The following is an 18,223-nucleotide window of genomic DNA, read 5'->3' as shown; positions in this document are numbered from 1 at the left end:
AGGCCTTCTCTCCATATGGAACTAAGGTGTAATTGGGCCCCGGGTCACGTCGGGTAATCCCGGCTCAGGCGTCTGGCCGTGCCTTTCCTTCGGCCAGGACACAGCCCCGGACTTCGGGCCCGCCCAGGTTGCCGCCTCGTGAAAGTCACGTTCCCTCTGCCCGTCCTCTCGAGTACTCTATGGTTCTCGTGCTGACTCTAATTCTAGTTCCGGTCTCTATGGCGGCGGCGGAGGCAGGAACGGTTGCAGGTCGGCCGAATTAGCTGCCTAAGGGCCAATGACAGTGGAGGAGTGATAGAGTATTAGCCAATAGAAGCCAAGAGTTGAGGTCAGGTGGTGAGATTGACAGCATTGCTGGCCAGTGAACGATCCTTGGGGCGGGTCGATCGCCGGGCTTATCCCGCCCGTCCCGCCATTCTCGCTAGTTCGATCGGTAGCGGGAGCGGAGAGCGGACCCCAGAGAGCCCTGAGCAGCCCCACCGCCGCCGCCGGCCTAGTTACCATCACATCCCGGGAGGAGCCGCAGCTGCCGCAGCCGGCCCCAGTCACCATCACCGCAACCATGAGCAGCGAGGCCGAGACCCAGCAGCCGCCCGCCGCCCCCCCCGCCGCCCCCGCCCTCAGCGCTGCCGACACCAAGCCCGGCACGACGGGCAGCGGCGCAGGGAGCGGCGGCCCGGGTGGCCTCACATCGGCGGCGCCTGCCGGCGGGGACAAGAAGGTCATCGGTGAGGACCGGACGGGGACGGGGGTGGGGCGGGAGGGAAGCTTGGCGGCGGAACCGTTACCCGAAGCGGGACGAGCCTGCGGGCGCGCGGCCGGCGGGGACCGACTCGGCGGCGCGCGGCCACCCCTCCCCCAAGCCCCCCCTCCAAGCCCCCCCCCCCACTCGCGGACGCCGGCCCGCCCGGTCCGCGTGCCCGAGGCGCGCCTGCGCCGCCTCCCGCGCCCCCTGCAGACCCCGCGCGGCCGCGCGCCCCTCCCCCTGAGCGGCCGCGCGCCGCCGACCGCGTGTGCGGCGGGGTCCCTCCCCTCGGCGCCTGCCCGCCCGCCGGCCGCGTGCGCTCGGGCCCGCACGCCGTTGTTCCGTCCCCCACCCGCTCCCTTCCGCGTGTACTCGGAGGGCGCGGCGCGCCGCCTACGCAGGCCGGAGTGGGCTGGGCGGCTTCCCTTTTCTCACGTGCTCGCCGCAGCGCCCGCAGCCCGCGGTCCCCGCGCACACCCAGCTCGGGCCCGCGCCCCGGGCTTCCGCAGCGGTGGACTCACCCACGTGGACCGCGCGGCTGGCCGGCGGGCCCTGGAGAGAAAGGCTGTCAGGTGGCCGCGGGCCGCCGCCGGGGAACGCGGGAGCCACCGGATGCTGATGCGTGGCGGTTTAAAAAAAAAAAAAAAAAAGGATGTCTGGTAATTGTGGGGTTTTTTTGTTTTTTGTTTTTCTCCAGCAACGAAGGTTTTGGGAACAGTAAAATGGTTCAATGTAAGAAACGGATATGGTTTCATCAACAGGTGAGATGACCGCCGCTGAAGCCTCGTCCTGTTTCTTGCATGCTCTGCCCCATCTGTAGGCTTTGCGGACTTGGGATTGTTGGAGCTTGTGTAGGTTGCCACCTCTGGTGTATTGTTAGTGGGATTTTGTTTTCCTTGGTGACTTGAAAGGATTAATGGATCTAGAGATTGTCTTTGTTTTGCAGCTAAATGTTAATCTAAAGCTAACTTGAAAGGTACAAAGCGATTTAAAAGGCAAGCGGAGTGAGCCATCTCTTACCAGTTACGGCAAACTGAGAAAGCTAAGATTTGGTATAATTCCGTTAGGCTCAGGCCCACCACATTTTTATCCTTGTCAAGCTTTTATACGTTACTGAAACTGGTATTTGAAAATGTGAGCCACTAATTATGTAGGTTATTTACAACTTGTTACCCTTTAGAGACAATGATTTGATAATGCAAGTATGTCGTTTTGACTAAGGATATAAATCCTTTGTTTAGTGTTCCACTGTATGCTGTTTTACAGTGCCTCTGATAAATTTCACGTTAGAGCTGTTTTGACAACAGTTGTTTTTATTTGCTCATACTGTAACATCTGGAAGAAAATGAATGGCCCGTTTCCTTTCTTCAATTTTTATTTCTCCTACTTCCATGCCCCCAAATCGTACTTACTAAAGCTTTGGTTGTAGCTTATTAGAGCGGTCTTAGTCCACGGTAACATTATTCTTCGTATTTGAAGGCAGAGCTACAAACTGCATCTTTAGGATTAATCCTTAGAGTTGTTTGTAGCTATAGTGATGGTAACAACGGCAGTTTACTCGCAGTGCTCTTCATGGTCTCCTTGTCAGCCAGGCGTCATATCCAAGACGGCTGCCAAGGCTAGCAGTGCAGTTACCAGGGTGCAGAGCACTGTGCACGCTAACAGCAGTATTGGCCTTACACGTGTGGTACAGTCATCTCAGCATTTTCTGTCTTCCATCCTTACTTACACTAGACGTTTGAAAGAACTTAAGAATAAGAAGTAACACCAAATGTTTCTGAAATGGGCACTATTGAAGGAAGCCAAATGGTCAAGATTAAGCTTAGACACGCAACTGGCTGATGAAAAACCGTTAGTTACTCAACCATAAGGTATTGTGGAAGCATTCAGAGCAAAAGAGATTGTAAGCGTTTGATGGTTTGTTTTCCACGTTTGCAGTTGTGGGGAAACATTTTGTCTCTTCCAAAATCTTTAGGAATTTTCCAGACTGCCTTTGGGACAGGCCAAGGCCACATTGTTTTCATCAGTTTTTTGATAATGGGCTACTAGAGAGGAAGGAAGGAAGGGAATGCTTTGATGCCAGTATTCGATCACTTTTTAGGTGATGTCTGAATTTGTTAGCATTTCCATCAGTATTTCAGTCTTAACTCTGATCCTCCTTATTGGCCTCACCTTTAAACCAGTGGTTTTCAAATTTAAGTGTGCTTACCTTGGAAGGGTAAAAATGCACATTCCTGAATTCTTCCTTCCCAGCTTGGATTCATTGGGTCTGGGGTACATTTTTAAGGAGAATTCCAGGTGATTATGGCTTGTGGGCCTTACCTTGAGGAACACTGCTTTTGACCTTTGACCCAATGTGATAGGATATCACTGGTGTGCACATTAAGAGGGACTGTAATTTGCAGGCTTTTAAGTAGTTTGTGCTTTAGAAATTGTAGCATATGTTTTTTGTTTTGCTGCATTTGTTAAGTGGACTTAGGTTATGATATTTTTCAAGTGAACAGTTGATAATCCAAGATAAAAGTAGTTCTTCATATACTCTAAATTTTTATTCTGTGAGATGCCATTCCTTGAATCTCTCTGTTCTGACTTGCGATCAACTCATTTGGCCATCATACAGGGCAAGTTAAATGTAAGTTGGCTTTTGATGATCCTTTGTTTGGACTGTCTTAACCTCAAGTATTTTGTCACACTAACTGGTTCAGATGTGCTTTACATTTCTAAAACTTGTCGTTTCAATGATTCAGAGACTTGAACAAGACACTAAAACCTAACAGCAGGTAAGTTCAGGAGAGGTTTACCTTACTTAATGGAAAATGTATGTCTTAAAGAACTATAGTTCTGGAAGCTAGCAGGTGGTTCGGGGCTGGAGGCACCTGGCTCTCCTGAGAGAGAAAGTGTGTGTGTCACACACGTGTACTGTTTCTGTATAAAGGAGAGGATGCAGTGTTTGGGATGATTGGTGTAGCTCTAATTTTAACCTTGGAATTCTATGAATTATATATTCTAGGTTCTTCAAGTATTTATAATTGAAATACATTTTTAATTAAAATTTTCCTTTAAAGAAACGTATTTTTATTGTAAACATGTATTTCAGTCTATGTTATTGCCTGCGATAATTGTTATAGCCTTGTTAGAATTATTTTTTAAAGGGTTTCATTGTATGAAAGGTGCTAAATAAGAGTAGAAAGATTTTAACACAGCAAAATTTTCGGTTTTATTTTGTTAGGCTATGTAGTCTAGGAATTCATTGTTATTCCTTTGTGTGCTGTGTCTGCAAAAGATAATTGGATTATGTGACTGGAGGCGTTTATTAACCCCCCAAAATTACTTTTCATTTTATAATGAGAAACTTCACTCAAGACTATTGAAGATGGCATTAGAAGGATGCCACGGGGTCAGTGGTTTCAGGGTTTGATTCTCTGCTTTTAAATCTAGAAACTTGATTTTCTCTTTTGCTTCCAGATGTTGAGGATTAATCCATGCTCACCAAACTTATGAAAGATTGGCATGAATCAGTAACAATTTATTTTACAATCGGACATGCATCTTTTTATAGTGACCAGAATAGGAATACTTTTCTGTTATCCAGAGTACTTAAAATGCTGAATTGTAAGGGTTGGACAAGGTATATGGAGCAAAAAGAATCAAACAGAGAAGAGATCACAAACTGGTGGCCTACCTGATCCAGAGTATCTTCTTTTTTTTAAGAGCTGTATTTTAGCTTTGGGGTCTTTAGTTCCATGTAAATGAAAATCAGCTGGTCATGAGTATTACCACCTGTAAATGGGGCATACATTCTCTTTTTACCACAGTCTGTCAGGCTTAGTTCTCTCCTGTTGTTGACTTCCCTTCCTATATGCATTTATGTGTATTACTTTTTACCCATGGTCTAGGATGATGTTTAATAAACCAAGCCAGGGAAAGGTTTAGCTGTCCCTCCTTAGAAAAAGTACTTAGTCATGGCTGTCAGGTTTAGTCTCCCTTTGCAGGGGGCCTACCTATTGGGGATTCCATGTGTATATAACTGATCCTTCATTATGGTGGTGATAAGAGTAGCTAATGTTTATCAAGTATTTATGCTAGGAACTGTAGTAAATGGTTAAAATCAGCTAATGGATTTAATCCAACCTTTCAGGTAATAGGTACTATCCTGAAACACAGAGAGGTTGAGTAAACTTGCCCCAGAAGTGTAGCTGCTAAGTGGCAGAGCTAGGATTTGAACTCTGTTTTCTGACACTGGAGTTGGTGTGTGCTAACTGCTGTTTTTGCTGTCTATGAAAATAGACCCTAGTCGTCTTCAGTTTGGTTGTTTCTACATGGTTACAGATAATGGGGGCAGGGGTTATTCTTGGCCATTGAAAGGTTCTTCTTAAATGATCTCTAGCTTGTCACTAGAGCTGTATGCTACTAGTTCCCCAGATTTGAAAAGCTTTCTGCTTTTCACTGCTTATTTTCGTATAGTTAGGGATTGCTGTAATATAGTTCTAGTCCAGCGTGCAGATTGTCTTTACGAAGTAAAGGACTTGCTTAATACCTAATATTGGGAGGCAATTAAGGAATTAAAAGAGAGTATTAGATCTTTATCTTTTTTTTAAGTTTCTTTTTTTTTTTTTTAATTTTATTTATTTTTGGCTGTGTTGGGTCTTCGTTTCTGTGCAAGGGCTTTCTCTAGTTGTGGCAAGCAGGGGCCACTCTTCATCGCGGTGCGCGGGCCTCTCACGATCGCGGCCTCTCTTGTTGCGGAGCACAGGCTCCAGTTGCGCAGGCTCAGTAGTTGTGGCTCACGGGCCCAGCCGCTCCGCGGCATGTGGGATCTTCCCAGACCAGGGCTCGAACCCGTGTCCCCTGCATTGGCAGATTCTCAACCACCACGCCACCAGGGAAGCCCTAGATCTTTATCTTTAAACCCATTCTGTTTTTATATGGTCTCTGAACCAAGAACAGGTTTTGCCTTTTTAAGTGTTGTTAAAAAAGAGAAAAATATACAACAGTCTGTGACCCTACAAACCCTGTTAATTTTAACTTTATAGACCTGTGGAAAGATGATTGCCAAGTCTCTTGGGCTGTTAAAGTCAAACTGATAATAACTTGATCGCACAGTAAGAACCAAGAAATCATAGGTAGTCTGTAACCTAAATGAGCAAATGTTGTGGCACTAGGGAAGGCTTGAAGATTTGGTGGTGTGCTAAGGGAGGGATGGGGTGGGGTGGAAGGGGGTGGAGGCATAAAAAGACATACCTTCATTGTGCTATATTAGGAACTTTGAAGAGAGTTCCATTTTCTTTAGATCCCTGCAGGATTTCTTTTTCTTTGGCATTCTCTTAACTTAAAATGGTCTCCCCTTTTTTTCTTCAGTGTCTTGCTATCTGTGTGATTTCTTTTTCCTTGAAGTCACTACTGTGTTATTTGCTGAATGAGAACAATATTATATTTCTAGATAGGTGAGAAAAGTATGTTTTCATTAAAAAATTTTCAGTTGTAAATAATGATGTATTAATACCAAGAGGTGGAGTAGAAGAATACAGCAAAAAGAGTACACTTGACTGCAGGAGAATGGGAGGGCTGGTGTGTGATACATGGAATGACACTGTTGGAACACTTTAAGTCTATGCTGTCCAATACAGTAGTAGGTACATGTGGCTATTAAGCATCTGAGAAACTGAATGTAAGATACTTCAATATTTTATGTTGACCATGTATGTTGAAATGATCAAATTAGTTTTACTTGTCTTTACTTTTTATTATGGCTACTAGAAAACAAACTTAGATATTTGGCTTTACAAATAAGGCACTTTGCCCAAGATTATGTAGTTAGTAATGGGGATAGCCAGGATTCCAACCTTGGCTCCAGTGGTTCTGATAAGGAGCTCTTAACCATTGTGTTCTATATCCCACCTTGCCCCTCTCTCCTCCTTCCTCTCTGATTAGTATGACTTAACATACTATAATATGTAGAAAACCATATTTGGTAATTCAGCTGCTGCCTTAGATTGAATAGTGGTGGCCTTCTAGATAGAAATCCTTGAGGATAGGCCACATCTTATTTTTATTTCTTGTGCTTAGCACAATGCCCAGATAGCTAACTAGCACAAGTAAATACCCAACAGTATTAAAGAATTGAATGAGGCCTTTGGGCTTGCTATCCTTTCATCATCAGCCCAGTGGCTTGTGGTAGATTAGAGCTGGCTAATGTTAATGAATAGTAGACACTCAATAGGTACTTTAAAATTGAGCACCTACCATGTTCCTGCAGTGTGCTAAGTGCTAGACAGAAGAATGGCAGCTTTTGTTTTCAGTGACTTGGCTCCAAGGGGTTGGAGCTCATACTTTCGCTTGTGTCTAACCTTCCACCCTCAGTAAAGTATGGTAAAGGCAGAAGTAGGCTTCTTGGTTCTCAGGAGGTAAGAGGCAGTGCTGGTGATGCCTCCATTCTCTCCTCATTGCATTAATAAATAGTTAAAGGTTAAAACATGCTTCTTGATGAGCCATTTTGGTCATCTTCAATTGCTGCTTTTCCCTCTTCAGTAAGATCTCTAGTAGCCATGACATGCCTTTTTTCCAGTATTACTATAGATCAGGAGTTGAGAAACCCTCTCAGAACTGGTTTTATCTGGCTGGTGAGCAGAGAATGGTTTTTACATTTTTTAAGTGTTGAGGGAAGTGAGGGGGCAACGTGCAGCAGAACCTTGGTCTAATTATACGAATAACTTTGTGTACTACAGGTGAGGATGTAGGGATGCTTGTTATTCATTGTTGTCCTCTCCCAAAATGGGAGAAACCATATGCTGTTATCTGCTTCTACAGCTGAAATATGTAAACATTTCCAAACTGGTCCTTTTTGAGTTCTCAACATGATAAAGCGCAGGGCCTGTGGAATCAAATTCTACCAGTCTAAGCAGATGACCGCATACTTCATTTTCCTAATTTGTAGAACGGGGGGGTTAATATAAAAGCACCTACCTTGGGATTGGTATGATCTAAAGAGTTAAAGCGCTTGGCACAGTATCTGGAACGTAAACCCTCTGCAGTATAAGCTGTTAGGTGTCGAAGCTTTTCCCCTTTTGTGGGTGAAGAAAAAGATCCAGTTAGGAGGGGACAGCTTTCCAAGGTTACACAGCTGTTAATAGTAGAATGAGGAGTAAAAATCAGGTTTCCTATTGGTAGTGCCCTGAACTTCTTGGTAGTCCTTTAACAAGTTGCAACTAGATTGATTTATTGCATCCATACTGTAGTATTATGGCTTGGCTAAAACTACATTTTTTGATCTCTCAAGTTTTTCCCTAAAATCTACATACTTTTTTTTTTTGGCTGCATTGGGTCTTCATTGCTGCGCACAGGCTTTCTCTAGTTGTGGCAAACGGGGGCTACTTTTTGTTGCGGTGCATGGGCTTCTCATTGCAGTGGCTTCTCTTGTTGCGGAGCATGGGCTCTAGGCTTGCGGGCTTCAGTAGTTGTGGCTCGCAGGGTCTAGAGCTCAGGCCCAGTAGTTGTGGCGCACGGGCTTAGTTACTCCGCAGCATGTGGGATCTTCCCGGACCAGGGCTCGAACCCGTGTCCCCTGCATTGGCAGGCGGATTCTTAACCACTGCACCACCAGGGAAGTCCCCTAAGATCTATATATCTTTTGACCATGATATATTCTCTTATAGACTGGTTTAGTGACAACAAAATAAATGAGTATCACCTTGTCTGGCAAGACATCATTAGTGAACATATATTGGTTTCCACATAGCTCTGTACCCAGAAAACCTCTCCCTAAGCTGTTTTCCAAGAGATGATTTATCTTGTATGTACTACCTGTCTTGTACTATCTTTAAGATTGTCCTGACTGGAGAAGTAGTTTTGGTGAATTTTTTTAATACTCCTTTTACAGCCCTGAAGTAAAATTCGTAGATAACTGCTTTTACTTCTTTTTATTGGGGTGTATAATGTTTTCCATCTGTAAATGTCTATTTGCAACTATATTAGAAAAAAATGTTGTATTGGCTACCCAGATACGTGGGTGACATTGTCAGTAATAAAAAATCCCTCTCTTGAAAGCTGCATTTTTTAGGAAATTTTAATGCATATTAAAACTGTAAAATACTATATTCAGAACTCAATTAATTTACTTACATGGAAGTCCAATACCAGCTATCCTTTACCTAGTCATCTGACAAGTCTTATACCCTTCACTCCCTTTAATGGAAGTAGTGCCCCCTGTCTTTGGAACAACCTTAGAGCTTGAAATTCAATCGTGTTGGAGATGAAAGCTAATTAGTGGTGGCTATGGAACTGTTTTTATGTGAGGTATGTGGACCTATATGACAGGTGGACATTATGAGCAACCATTAATACGTAGGTGTTCCTAATACTCAACTAGCTTATAAGGTCAGTTTTCACTCGCCTGCTTTGGGTAGCTTACTCTGTGTGTGTGTGTGTGTGTGTGTGTGTGTGTGTGTGTGTGTGTGTGTGTGTGTGTGTGTGTGTAAGTAATCCTGTTTCCATAAATTAAATGTCCTCATGTTATGATAATCCGAGCTATATGGATTCTTTGGTGCATACATTGCTCCATGGATCAGCAAGGAGCCAATAGTCAGTAAACCAGTCAGGCTAGTTCATTGTAACCTTTGTTCCTTTTGTCATTAAACACTAGAACTATTACTGAGTCCTCTCTCAACTCTGACCTAAAGACAATAGGGTAGGGTAAATCAATAAAGGTCTAGAAATGTTGTTGCTCCTCCAGTGCTTCTTTTTGTTCATAGTATCATCACCGTGACCTGCAATCTCTAAGCTAAAAATTCAGATCATTCACCAGTGCCCCCTGACTTCTAGCCTCCATTCATCCACAAAGTTTTTCCCATATTAATTCAAGAACGATATCTCAAGTCTACTCCCTCGTACACAGCCCCTTAGTCCAGGCCTCCATCAGTCCTAGTCTGGACTTCTGGTGTAGCTTTTATAACTAACAGGTCTCCTCTTGGCTTCAAACTTTTCATAATAGCAACCACTTTTTAACACCGAATAATTTATCCTGTTCTAATTTATCTAATAATTTATATGTCCACTACATAAAAGCGTTTACTGGCTTCTCTACCTACATGATGATTTAGCCCATATTCACCCTTCCACACAGCCACAGCCCTAGCCATATTCTCCAGCTAGTTTGAACCCAACTTGCACTTAATTTGCTCATTGTTGGTTTTACCCATGTCCATGACCTCTCCACCTGGAACATCTTTCTCATTTTCCAGTAAACTCCTTTAAGACTTAGGGCAAATGTTGCCTCCTTTAATAGCTACTTGTAAAGTCCTGAAGCAAATATTTCAACCATATTTCTTTAGAAACAGACTAAAGATTGTTGTAAAATGGTGTCATATGAAGGAAAAAAGGGGGTTGTGTGTGCTAGTAAAAAGTTTCATTCATCTTCACCGCCTTAGTTCTCCAGCACAAACAATGCTTGCCGTGTGAATGATGTCAGTATTGGTGGTGTTCATATTTGTACTTCATTGTGATCTTGTCTCTCTATTTTTAATCAGTACTTTATTTTTAAGAGCAGTTTAGGTTCATGGCGAAGTTGAGCAGAAAATACATAGTTCCCATATACCCCAGGCCTACACATTGTACCCATGACTTCCCCCACTATACTGTACCAAAGGGATACATTTGTTACAATTGATAAATCTACACAGACACATCATTATTATCCAAAGTCCATAGTTTACATTTAGGGCTCATTCCTGGTATTGTACATTCTGTGGTCATCTTTATGATCCTCAAGGAAAGTTGGGAATTGGAAATGGTAAAAAGGAAATGATTGAGGATGAAGTGAGAAGGAAGCTAGTAATTAATGGAAGAGAATATGTTCATGATCTCTCCTACTTAAGTTAGTAACCATGCTCTTAGAGGTAGGAGTGGGTTGTGCAGGAACACTTGTTTAGTAGGATGAGGAGTGACAGAATATATGTTGCTAGTCACTTCTATCCTCTTAATGGCTTAGTAGGTCACACTTTATTAGTCTTTAATGCTTCTAAGGTAGATAGTGAGAGTTATTAGCAAAACCGTTGTGGCTTACTAGTTGTGTTTTTGTTCTGTTTCTTAATTTCCTAATGGCTGGTTGTCAGCCGAGAAAGTCTCTAAAAAGGGGAGGGGAGTGCACAAAAGGACCAAGTGTATTTTTAATCTTTGGCAACATGAAATGCAGTGTTCAATTTTATAACTTGTTCAACTTGGTTCTATCTTGTAGGAATGACACCAAGGAAGATGTATTTGTACACCAGGTGAGTGCTCCTGTGGATATTTACACTTCTGGCTCAAGGCTTGTGGGAAGAAAAGGGTGGATATCTTGTCAACTACTGTTCCTTGCAAAAAGGTTAAGTCCAGTCACCAAACAATTTAGTTCCCACAGGAAGAGAGGTAGTACAGCTTAAATGTATAGATTGAAACATTATGTTGGCAGTTCACTTAATTAAAATAGGTGTTTCACATTGGTATTTTGTTAATAGCTATAGCTTTTTTAAGTGTTGAATCTGCTCTACTCGTTACACTAAATTTTGAAGCCTAATTGCAGATGAACTGAAAACCTCCATTAATCTAAACTTGAACTAATACCGTTGCTATAGATACACAGAAACTTTGACAAGATGCTGTTAGAATTACCTCTGGTAAGGACAAATAACAGTAATCCTGGGAGAAATCGGCCAAAGCTGCAAAATACATTAATTTGAAATGAATGTTGAAAAACTGGCAAATGTAGCATAGGTCTTTCTGTTACAACAGGATAGGTGCTACATGCTGAACTTCCCCCACAAGTACCATTTAAGGAAATTATTTTGGAAAATGCTTAAACATTAAGGAGTTTATTGTTAAAGTAAGCCACTGCCAAATGAACACTAATATTTCAACCTTAAGTATATCATAGGCCCCACTGGACTTAATTATCCTCATAGGAATGCAGTGGGTAGGAAAAATGTTTATAAATGTGTACTTTTATGTACTCTGCAGTTTTTTTTTTTTTTTTTACTAAGACTGTTGAAATATTGTCAACTTGTATTGAAAATCACTCTAAGAACTTTTTAACCACTATACTGTAATGTAGACATCAAAAGACAAAGTCAGTCTACACTCACGCCTTTATTCAGGGAGGTATGAGTTTGGCTGGCAGCATACTTCATAGGAAGGGCTGTCTTAGGTTGGTGTTTTGTAGCTCTCTGAAGTGTCCTGTACAGCACTCAGTGGCAATCAAGGGGGAAGCCAGATCAATTTCTAGATACATCGAAAACCCTGTCCAGTAATCACAGGGTCACACATAAGCATGGAAACTTTTAAATTCTAAACAAATACAGGACTGCTCAGGCAAAGTGTTATATTAAAACAAATGTTTATTTTATAAAATTGAATACAAACACTTAACCTGTTCCTTACTTCCCTTTTGCATGTTCAAAGGAATTTGCAGAATTAGGTGCACGAGACAGCAAGCTTGCCAGTCTTGCTACCTGTCAGCAACAGTAAAGGGTTTGGGAAGATTGGGGAGGGCATTGAAAATGCTGACCAAAATAAGAGTTTGGGATTTTAATTACCCATACTTCTGCTATCCCCTATGACTGCAGATAATTGAGTTATATGAAAGGTATGAAAACTTTGTGACAGTTTAGATGACAGATGAGATCAATTATTTGGCTGAATGCATATCACCCGCTTGTACCAACCCACAAGGTGTCGCCAATATGCTTTCCTCTTTATTTTGGAGGTGGTTTCAACATTTAGTTGTTTCTTAGGACTTTGGCTGCTCAGGTCTTGGTGGTGTATCAAGGAGACTGCAGTTCTGGGCAACTTAGCTTAATTGGCTTCAGATTTGTTGGTTGTCCTGCCTCCTCTGGAATGGAAATGCATGAGTGATCCTGTAATGGATACTGCTGTGATGTAGTAGAATGAACATGAGATTTGGAGTCCCAAGAGACCTGGATTTAGAAAAGTCCATACTCTGCCACTTACTGTGTGACCTTGGGCAAGTCACCTAACTTTAAATCCTGTTTATTACCTTAAAAGAGGAATAATAACACCTCACATCATCTGTCATAATGAGATTGAGTGGGTAATGTGTGGAAGAACTTTATGGAAGTACTACAAACGTGAGATATTATTCTTCCCCTTTAACTTTGTCGTAGAAGTCTGGAGAACAAGTAACAATGTGAGATTTAATGTATTCTGGGGAGGTAATAACAAACTGTCCCAGTCAGTCGGAATATTAAAAGTGGCATAGTTAATTCACGTGAATTGCATTTCCATCGAAGTATTACCACAGTCAGGTTGGAAGGGATTTTGGTTGACATTTGTAATTGAGTTTGATATGGTAACACAGGGACAAAGTTGGTTTGGTCAACTTTGAAGCATGCAAAACTAAACTCGCCTGTCATCTAAACTGGCCCTGTGTGGGGCTAGCTTCTACTATTAAGTGCAGTCTTTGGGGATAGATGGATATCCTCATTTTGTTCAAAGCTACATACAATGCTTTTTCAAAAAGCATTTTAAAATATATATCTATATAGTGTCTGTCTTGAGTGTTAAATTACTTGTTTTAGTTTGGAAAATAGTGGTAAAATGCTGGGGCCTTGTAAGATTGGAGTATTTTGGTTGAGGTTGGGGGTAGCATTGGTCCCTGTTTTCCTAAATTTATTGATGGTTTGGTCTTATTTAAAGCTAATTTTAAGTGTATATCCAAGCTAAAATATTGTTGACTCTGGTACATTTTAAATGAAAAAGCACATTATTCTCCCCTGTTAATCTATTTTTGGAATGTGATATTACTAGACTGCCATAAAGAAGAATAACCCCAGGAAGTACCTTCGCAGTGTAGGAGATGGAGAGACTGTGGAGTTTGATGTTGTTGAAGGAGAAAAGGTGAGGATGCTTTTTGTGTAAAGGTTTGACTTCAGTATGGAAATATTTTGGAGATCTCATCCATTAGGATGGTGGCTCTAATGTGGATGGATGGGTCAGGTGACCACTTGAACACAGGTGCATCAATCCTAATGTGCTGGCTGCAGTTAGAGGGCTATCTCTTCAGAACAGTGAGGAACTAATATTTAATCATTTCTATGCACCCCTGGCCACAGAGACCCTTTTTTATTTGCTTTGTGTAAGTTTTGTTAAGTGTACTTAATTCCATCGTCACTATCAATATATGATGGCTTTTGTAGGGTGCGGAGGCAGCAAATGTTACAGGCCCTGGTGGAGTTCCAGTACAAGGCAGTAAATACGCAGCAGACCGTAACCATTATAGACGCTATCCACGTCGCAGGGGTCCTCCACGCAATTACCAGCAGAATTACCAGAATAGTGAGAGTGGGGAAAAGAATGAGGGATCGGAGAGTGCTCCTGAAGGCCAGGCCCAACAGCGCCGGCCCTACCGCAGGCGAAGGTTCCCACCTTACTACATGCGGAGACCCTACGGGCGTCGACCACAGTATTCCAACCCTCCTGTGCAGGGAGAAGTGATGGAGGTAAATGTGATTTTATTTATTTTTAACTGCTGTGGTATTCAGACTTCTGTCTGGTTGGGTTTTTACTGGTCCACATTGGCTTGATTTCCATTGCCTTTTCAGGGTGCTGACAACCAGGGTGCAGGAGAACAAGGTAGACCAGTGAGACAGAATATGTATCGGGGTTATAGACCACGATTCCGCAGGTATGGTTTGTATTTTAAAATTTCTCAAGCATGTATTAGGACTCAGCAGTATCATGCTTCTTCTGCAGGCTTTTTCAGTCATTTATCTGTTAACACTTCACATTTTCTTTCATCAGATGCCTAAGAGGTGAACCTGAAGTCAGTTATCTTTGAGAATGTGTTCTTTGCATCTTTGCTGGCACTGGTTAAAAAAACCTTTATAGATGTGGTCTACTTTATGCAGTTGGTTTTGTTGTTGTTTTTCTCTAATGAGGGTATGGAATTTCACATTTTCTGTCCTTTAACAGGTAAGAATAGTAGTTTAAACCGCATTGTATTATAACTGTAAGACCTGGTTCATTGGGAGGGAGAAAGGTAAAAGGTAAGCATATCTTTTTAACAGAAGGTATTTAATTATTAGAGTATAGAGTAATTAGGGAAGAGCTCCATGAGCCAGACACGTTTATACATATATGTAGCACACTGAGACAGTGTTCCCGGTCCCACAGTGTTAGGATTGACTGGTGTAGCAGTTATTTCTTTTAAGGGTTTTAGAGCATTGGGTCTCCAGATGTGATCCCGGTAGTATACTATTTTAAACCTAGACATAGATACCTTGTTGAAATACTGCAAATAATCACACTATGTTTTTAAATAGTGATAATGTTTATCTGTAATAGTGATAAATGGTCTAAAATAGGCTTTCATGGCAGTCTGTCCATTTAAATTCCAAGGGCAGAATCCTTGGTCTACTTTTTCTTACATTGTAGCTGCTTAAATTTTCTACCTAGTTTCATTGGTGTTCTTAAAAATAGCAAATGAATTTTTGTTGTCAAGTGCTTCTGTTTTACTGTTTGCCTTTTGGTTTAAGTTAGACTAAATGGTCTCATTTGAATGAATAGACTAGTATTACAGTGCCAGATAATTGCTATGGTGAGATAGATAAGGTAGATAGATTGATTTGCCTTAAAGTTTATAGTTTATCTCAACGAATGCAGGGCTGTCCAAACTGTTTAGCCAGGAATTTTTTGTTCAAAGTAGTAAATGACACATGCTACTTATAATCCATGGGGTGAAATTCTGATTGATGTAGATCCAAGAGCAAATTGTAAGAAATCTGAGACCTATTATAGCAGGAGTTTTGCTGAGAAGGAGACAGATGAGGTGGCAATAAAGGGAAATGTGTCATCAAGAAAGGATTTTTTTGTTTGAGAAATAAACATATTTGTAGGCTGGAAAATGTAGTAAAAGAGGACAGTTGTTAGGGAAGTAACTGCTGGAACTGTCTTCAGTTAGGATAGGGTATGGTCCACAAATAGTGGGTTGGTCTTTTGCTAGGAACCATGGGCATTGCACGTGTAAGAAGCCAGAGTATATGGGCCCCGGTGTGTTAGTGAAGTCAAAAGGAGAGGGGTGAGAGAGGTTTGGGGAGTTTGGGACAAAGATGTGAAATTATCTCTAGAGAAATAGACAGGGGAAATCAAATAATAGTGTTCACAAACTTAAAGTGGGTCCACCCAACATAGTTGTACTTTTCCAGCCATTTTGAGCAGCAGCCTCAGATTAGGCAGAGAGTTAGATTTGTTCAGCATTTGTCTACACAAAGATGACTGAGTTTGAGATTAGTTATAATGATTAATGGTGGACTTTATACTTGGAGAAAGAGGGGAGAAACAGATTAAGGAAGAGTAAGTGACAGAATGAGTGATAGGATCATTGGATTATAGGTCCTAGTGGAAATAGAGTGGGAGAACAAGACACCTGGAATAAACCAGGAAAATAAGTAAGGGGTGATTAGAGAGTGGAATGCTTGAAGTCGAGAAAACCTAGGTAGCAAACAAGAATTGGATGGGAAGTAAAGAATCTAAAAGCCCATATTATTTGGGACTGTCATGATAATTACAACAGGAAAAGTGTAGTAAATGGAATATGGCATAACATAAGATTGGAAAGCTTGGGGTTTTAGAATTCACTTTAGAAGCCGCAGTGATAGGGGTGGGACAGCCACCACTTGAAGGCTACAGGGGAAAGACAAGGCAGTTTTGCCGAAGACTGGTCATGAGTTCACAAAATGTGGGGAAACAGTTTCAGGAGAAGGGGTGGGGGGGTTGGGAGAGGTAGGTGGGAGATTGGAGGGGTTAGAGGTGAAAAATGTAATGTACAGATCTAAATAGGAAATTAGAGCTTATTATGACCTATAATAGGTATAAAAGGATGATACTAATCTTGGTGTTCATTTAAAGCATGCAACTGAGTGGTATTTAGTATATTCACAAAGTTATGCAGCCATTACCACCGTCTAATTCCAGACATTTTCATCACCGCCACGCTTTCCCCAGTCCACCACCCACAAAGTCCTGTATTCATTAATAGTCACTCTCCATTGCCCTCTGCCCCAGCCCTTGGCTACCACTGGTCTGCTTTCCCTGTCTCTGGATTTGCCTGTTTCGGGTATTTCTGTGTCTAGCTTTCAATTCACATATTTTTAAGGTCATCCATGTTGTTGCATGTATCAGTACTTGATTTCTTTTTATGACCAAGTCATGTTCTATTGTATGAATATCACATTTTGTTCTTCATTAACCAGTTGATGGGCATTTGGGTTGTTTTCTTTTTTTGTTGTGAATAATACAGTAATCACATAATGGACACTGTTTTGGCTATAGACCCAGGAGTAGAACCGCTGGGTCATATAGTAACTCTTTGACATTTGTTGCCAAGCTGTTTTGCAAAGCTGCTGCACCATTTTATATGCCCACCAGCAATGTATTGAGGGTTTGTTTCTTCACATCCACCCCAACATGGTTATTTTTCAGCCTTTGGATTACGGCTATCCTAGTGGGTATGAAGTGGTTTTGATTTGCCTTTCCCAGTGACTAATGGTTGCTGTATACTTTCATTTATATGAAGAGAGCATCTTTTCTCTGGTTTTGACTTCCTGCCTTTTTAGCAAGTGTTCATCTGTAAAGGTTAGTTAGCACTTGTTCCCAAACCTAGTTACCTTAAAGCCCATGTTTTTAAATGACATCAAGGTGTTGATAGTGTTGTACCACCTTTAGTCCTTTCATGGCTAACTTTGTAATAGATTATACTATGGGTAAAAGTTTACGAGACTATTAAAACCAGTTTTAAACGTTCATCTTCCAGTTTATACTTCCAAATCCTTTTCCCAAGTCATACTCAATTTGTGAAATAAAAGCCAAATTTGCTCTTTTGATTTTGCTAAATTGCCTGCAGACCACTTGATAAACAGAAAGGCCAGGTGTGTTAATACGGGTGGCTAGGTTAAAGAAAGAATGTTTTATCATTGCAAGTTTGCACAATGTTCATTCCAGGGGCCCTCCTCGCCAAAGACAGCCCAGAGAGGACGGCAATGAAGAAGATAAGGAAAATCAAGGAGATGAGACCCAAGGTCAGCAGCCACCTCAACGTCGGTACCGCCGCAACTTCAATTACCGACGCAGACGCCCAGAAAACCCTAAACCACAAGATGGCAAAGAGACAAAAGCAGCCGATCCACCAGCTGAGAATTCGTCCGCTCCCGAGGCTGAGCAGGGCGGGGCTGAGTAAATGCCGGCTTACCATCTCTACCATCATCCGGGTAAGTAAGCGTAGATGGCCTTCTGGCCTCTGAGCAGTCATGAGTGGTGTCCATTAATGAAAGAGAAAAAAACCCAGTTCATCAGGTAAGGTAAGCCACTTAAACATACAATGTCTTCTACCCAAACTAATCATAACCTGACCTGAATATCCCATTTTGGTAATGGGGTGTATCAGAGCCATACTTTGGCTCACTGACACTTGAAGGCCTAGCTTTACATTGTATCTTG

The 18,223-nt window shown here is 42.0% G+C and overlaps 1 protein-coding gene across 2 annotated transcripts in view; it reads left to right on the top strand.

Moving 5' to 3' along the window:
• Nucleotides 1-406: 406 nt before the first annotated feature.
• YBX1 (Y-box binding protein 1) overlaps nucleotides 407-18,223 on the top strand; it is an 18,745-nt gene continuing 928 nt past the window's right edge. Inside the window, exons 1-7 of one of the 2 annotated variants that reach the window (XM_082388982.1) lie at nucleotides 407-728; nucleotides 1,443-1,506; nucleotides 10,974-11,007; nucleotides 13,538-13,627; nucleotides 13,927-14,229; nucleotides 14,332-14,414; nucleotides 17,729-17,994. In XM_082388982.1, the coding sequence (XP_082245108.1) occupies nucleotides 563-728; nucleotides 1,443-1,506; nucleotides 10,974-11,007; nucleotides 13,538-13,627; nucleotides 13,927-14,229; nucleotides 14,332-14,414; nucleotides 17,729-17,963 (975 nt within the window). In that variant the 5' untranslated portion in view covers nucleotides 407-562 and the 3' untranslated portion in view covers nucleotides 17,964-17,994. The remainder of the gene's footprint in view (nucleotides 729-1,442; nucleotides 1,507-10,973; nucleotides 11,008-13,537; nucleotides 13,628-13,926; nucleotides 14,230-14,331; nucleotides 14,415-17,728; nucleotides 17,995-18,223) is intronic. The other variant, XM_082388983.1, reaches the window with a different exon arrangement.

Source organism: Balaenoptera borealis (assembly GCF_965194805.1).
Source record: "Balaenoptera borealis genome assembly, chromosome: 1".
NCBI classification, from domain to species: domain Eukaryota; kingdom Metazoa; phylum Chordata; class Mammalia; order Artiodactyla; family Balaenopteridae; genus Balaenoptera; species Balaenoptera borealis.
The sequence above is the reverse complement of the archived record's forward strand: the minus strand, read 5'-3'. Positions and strand labels throughout refer to the sequence as shown.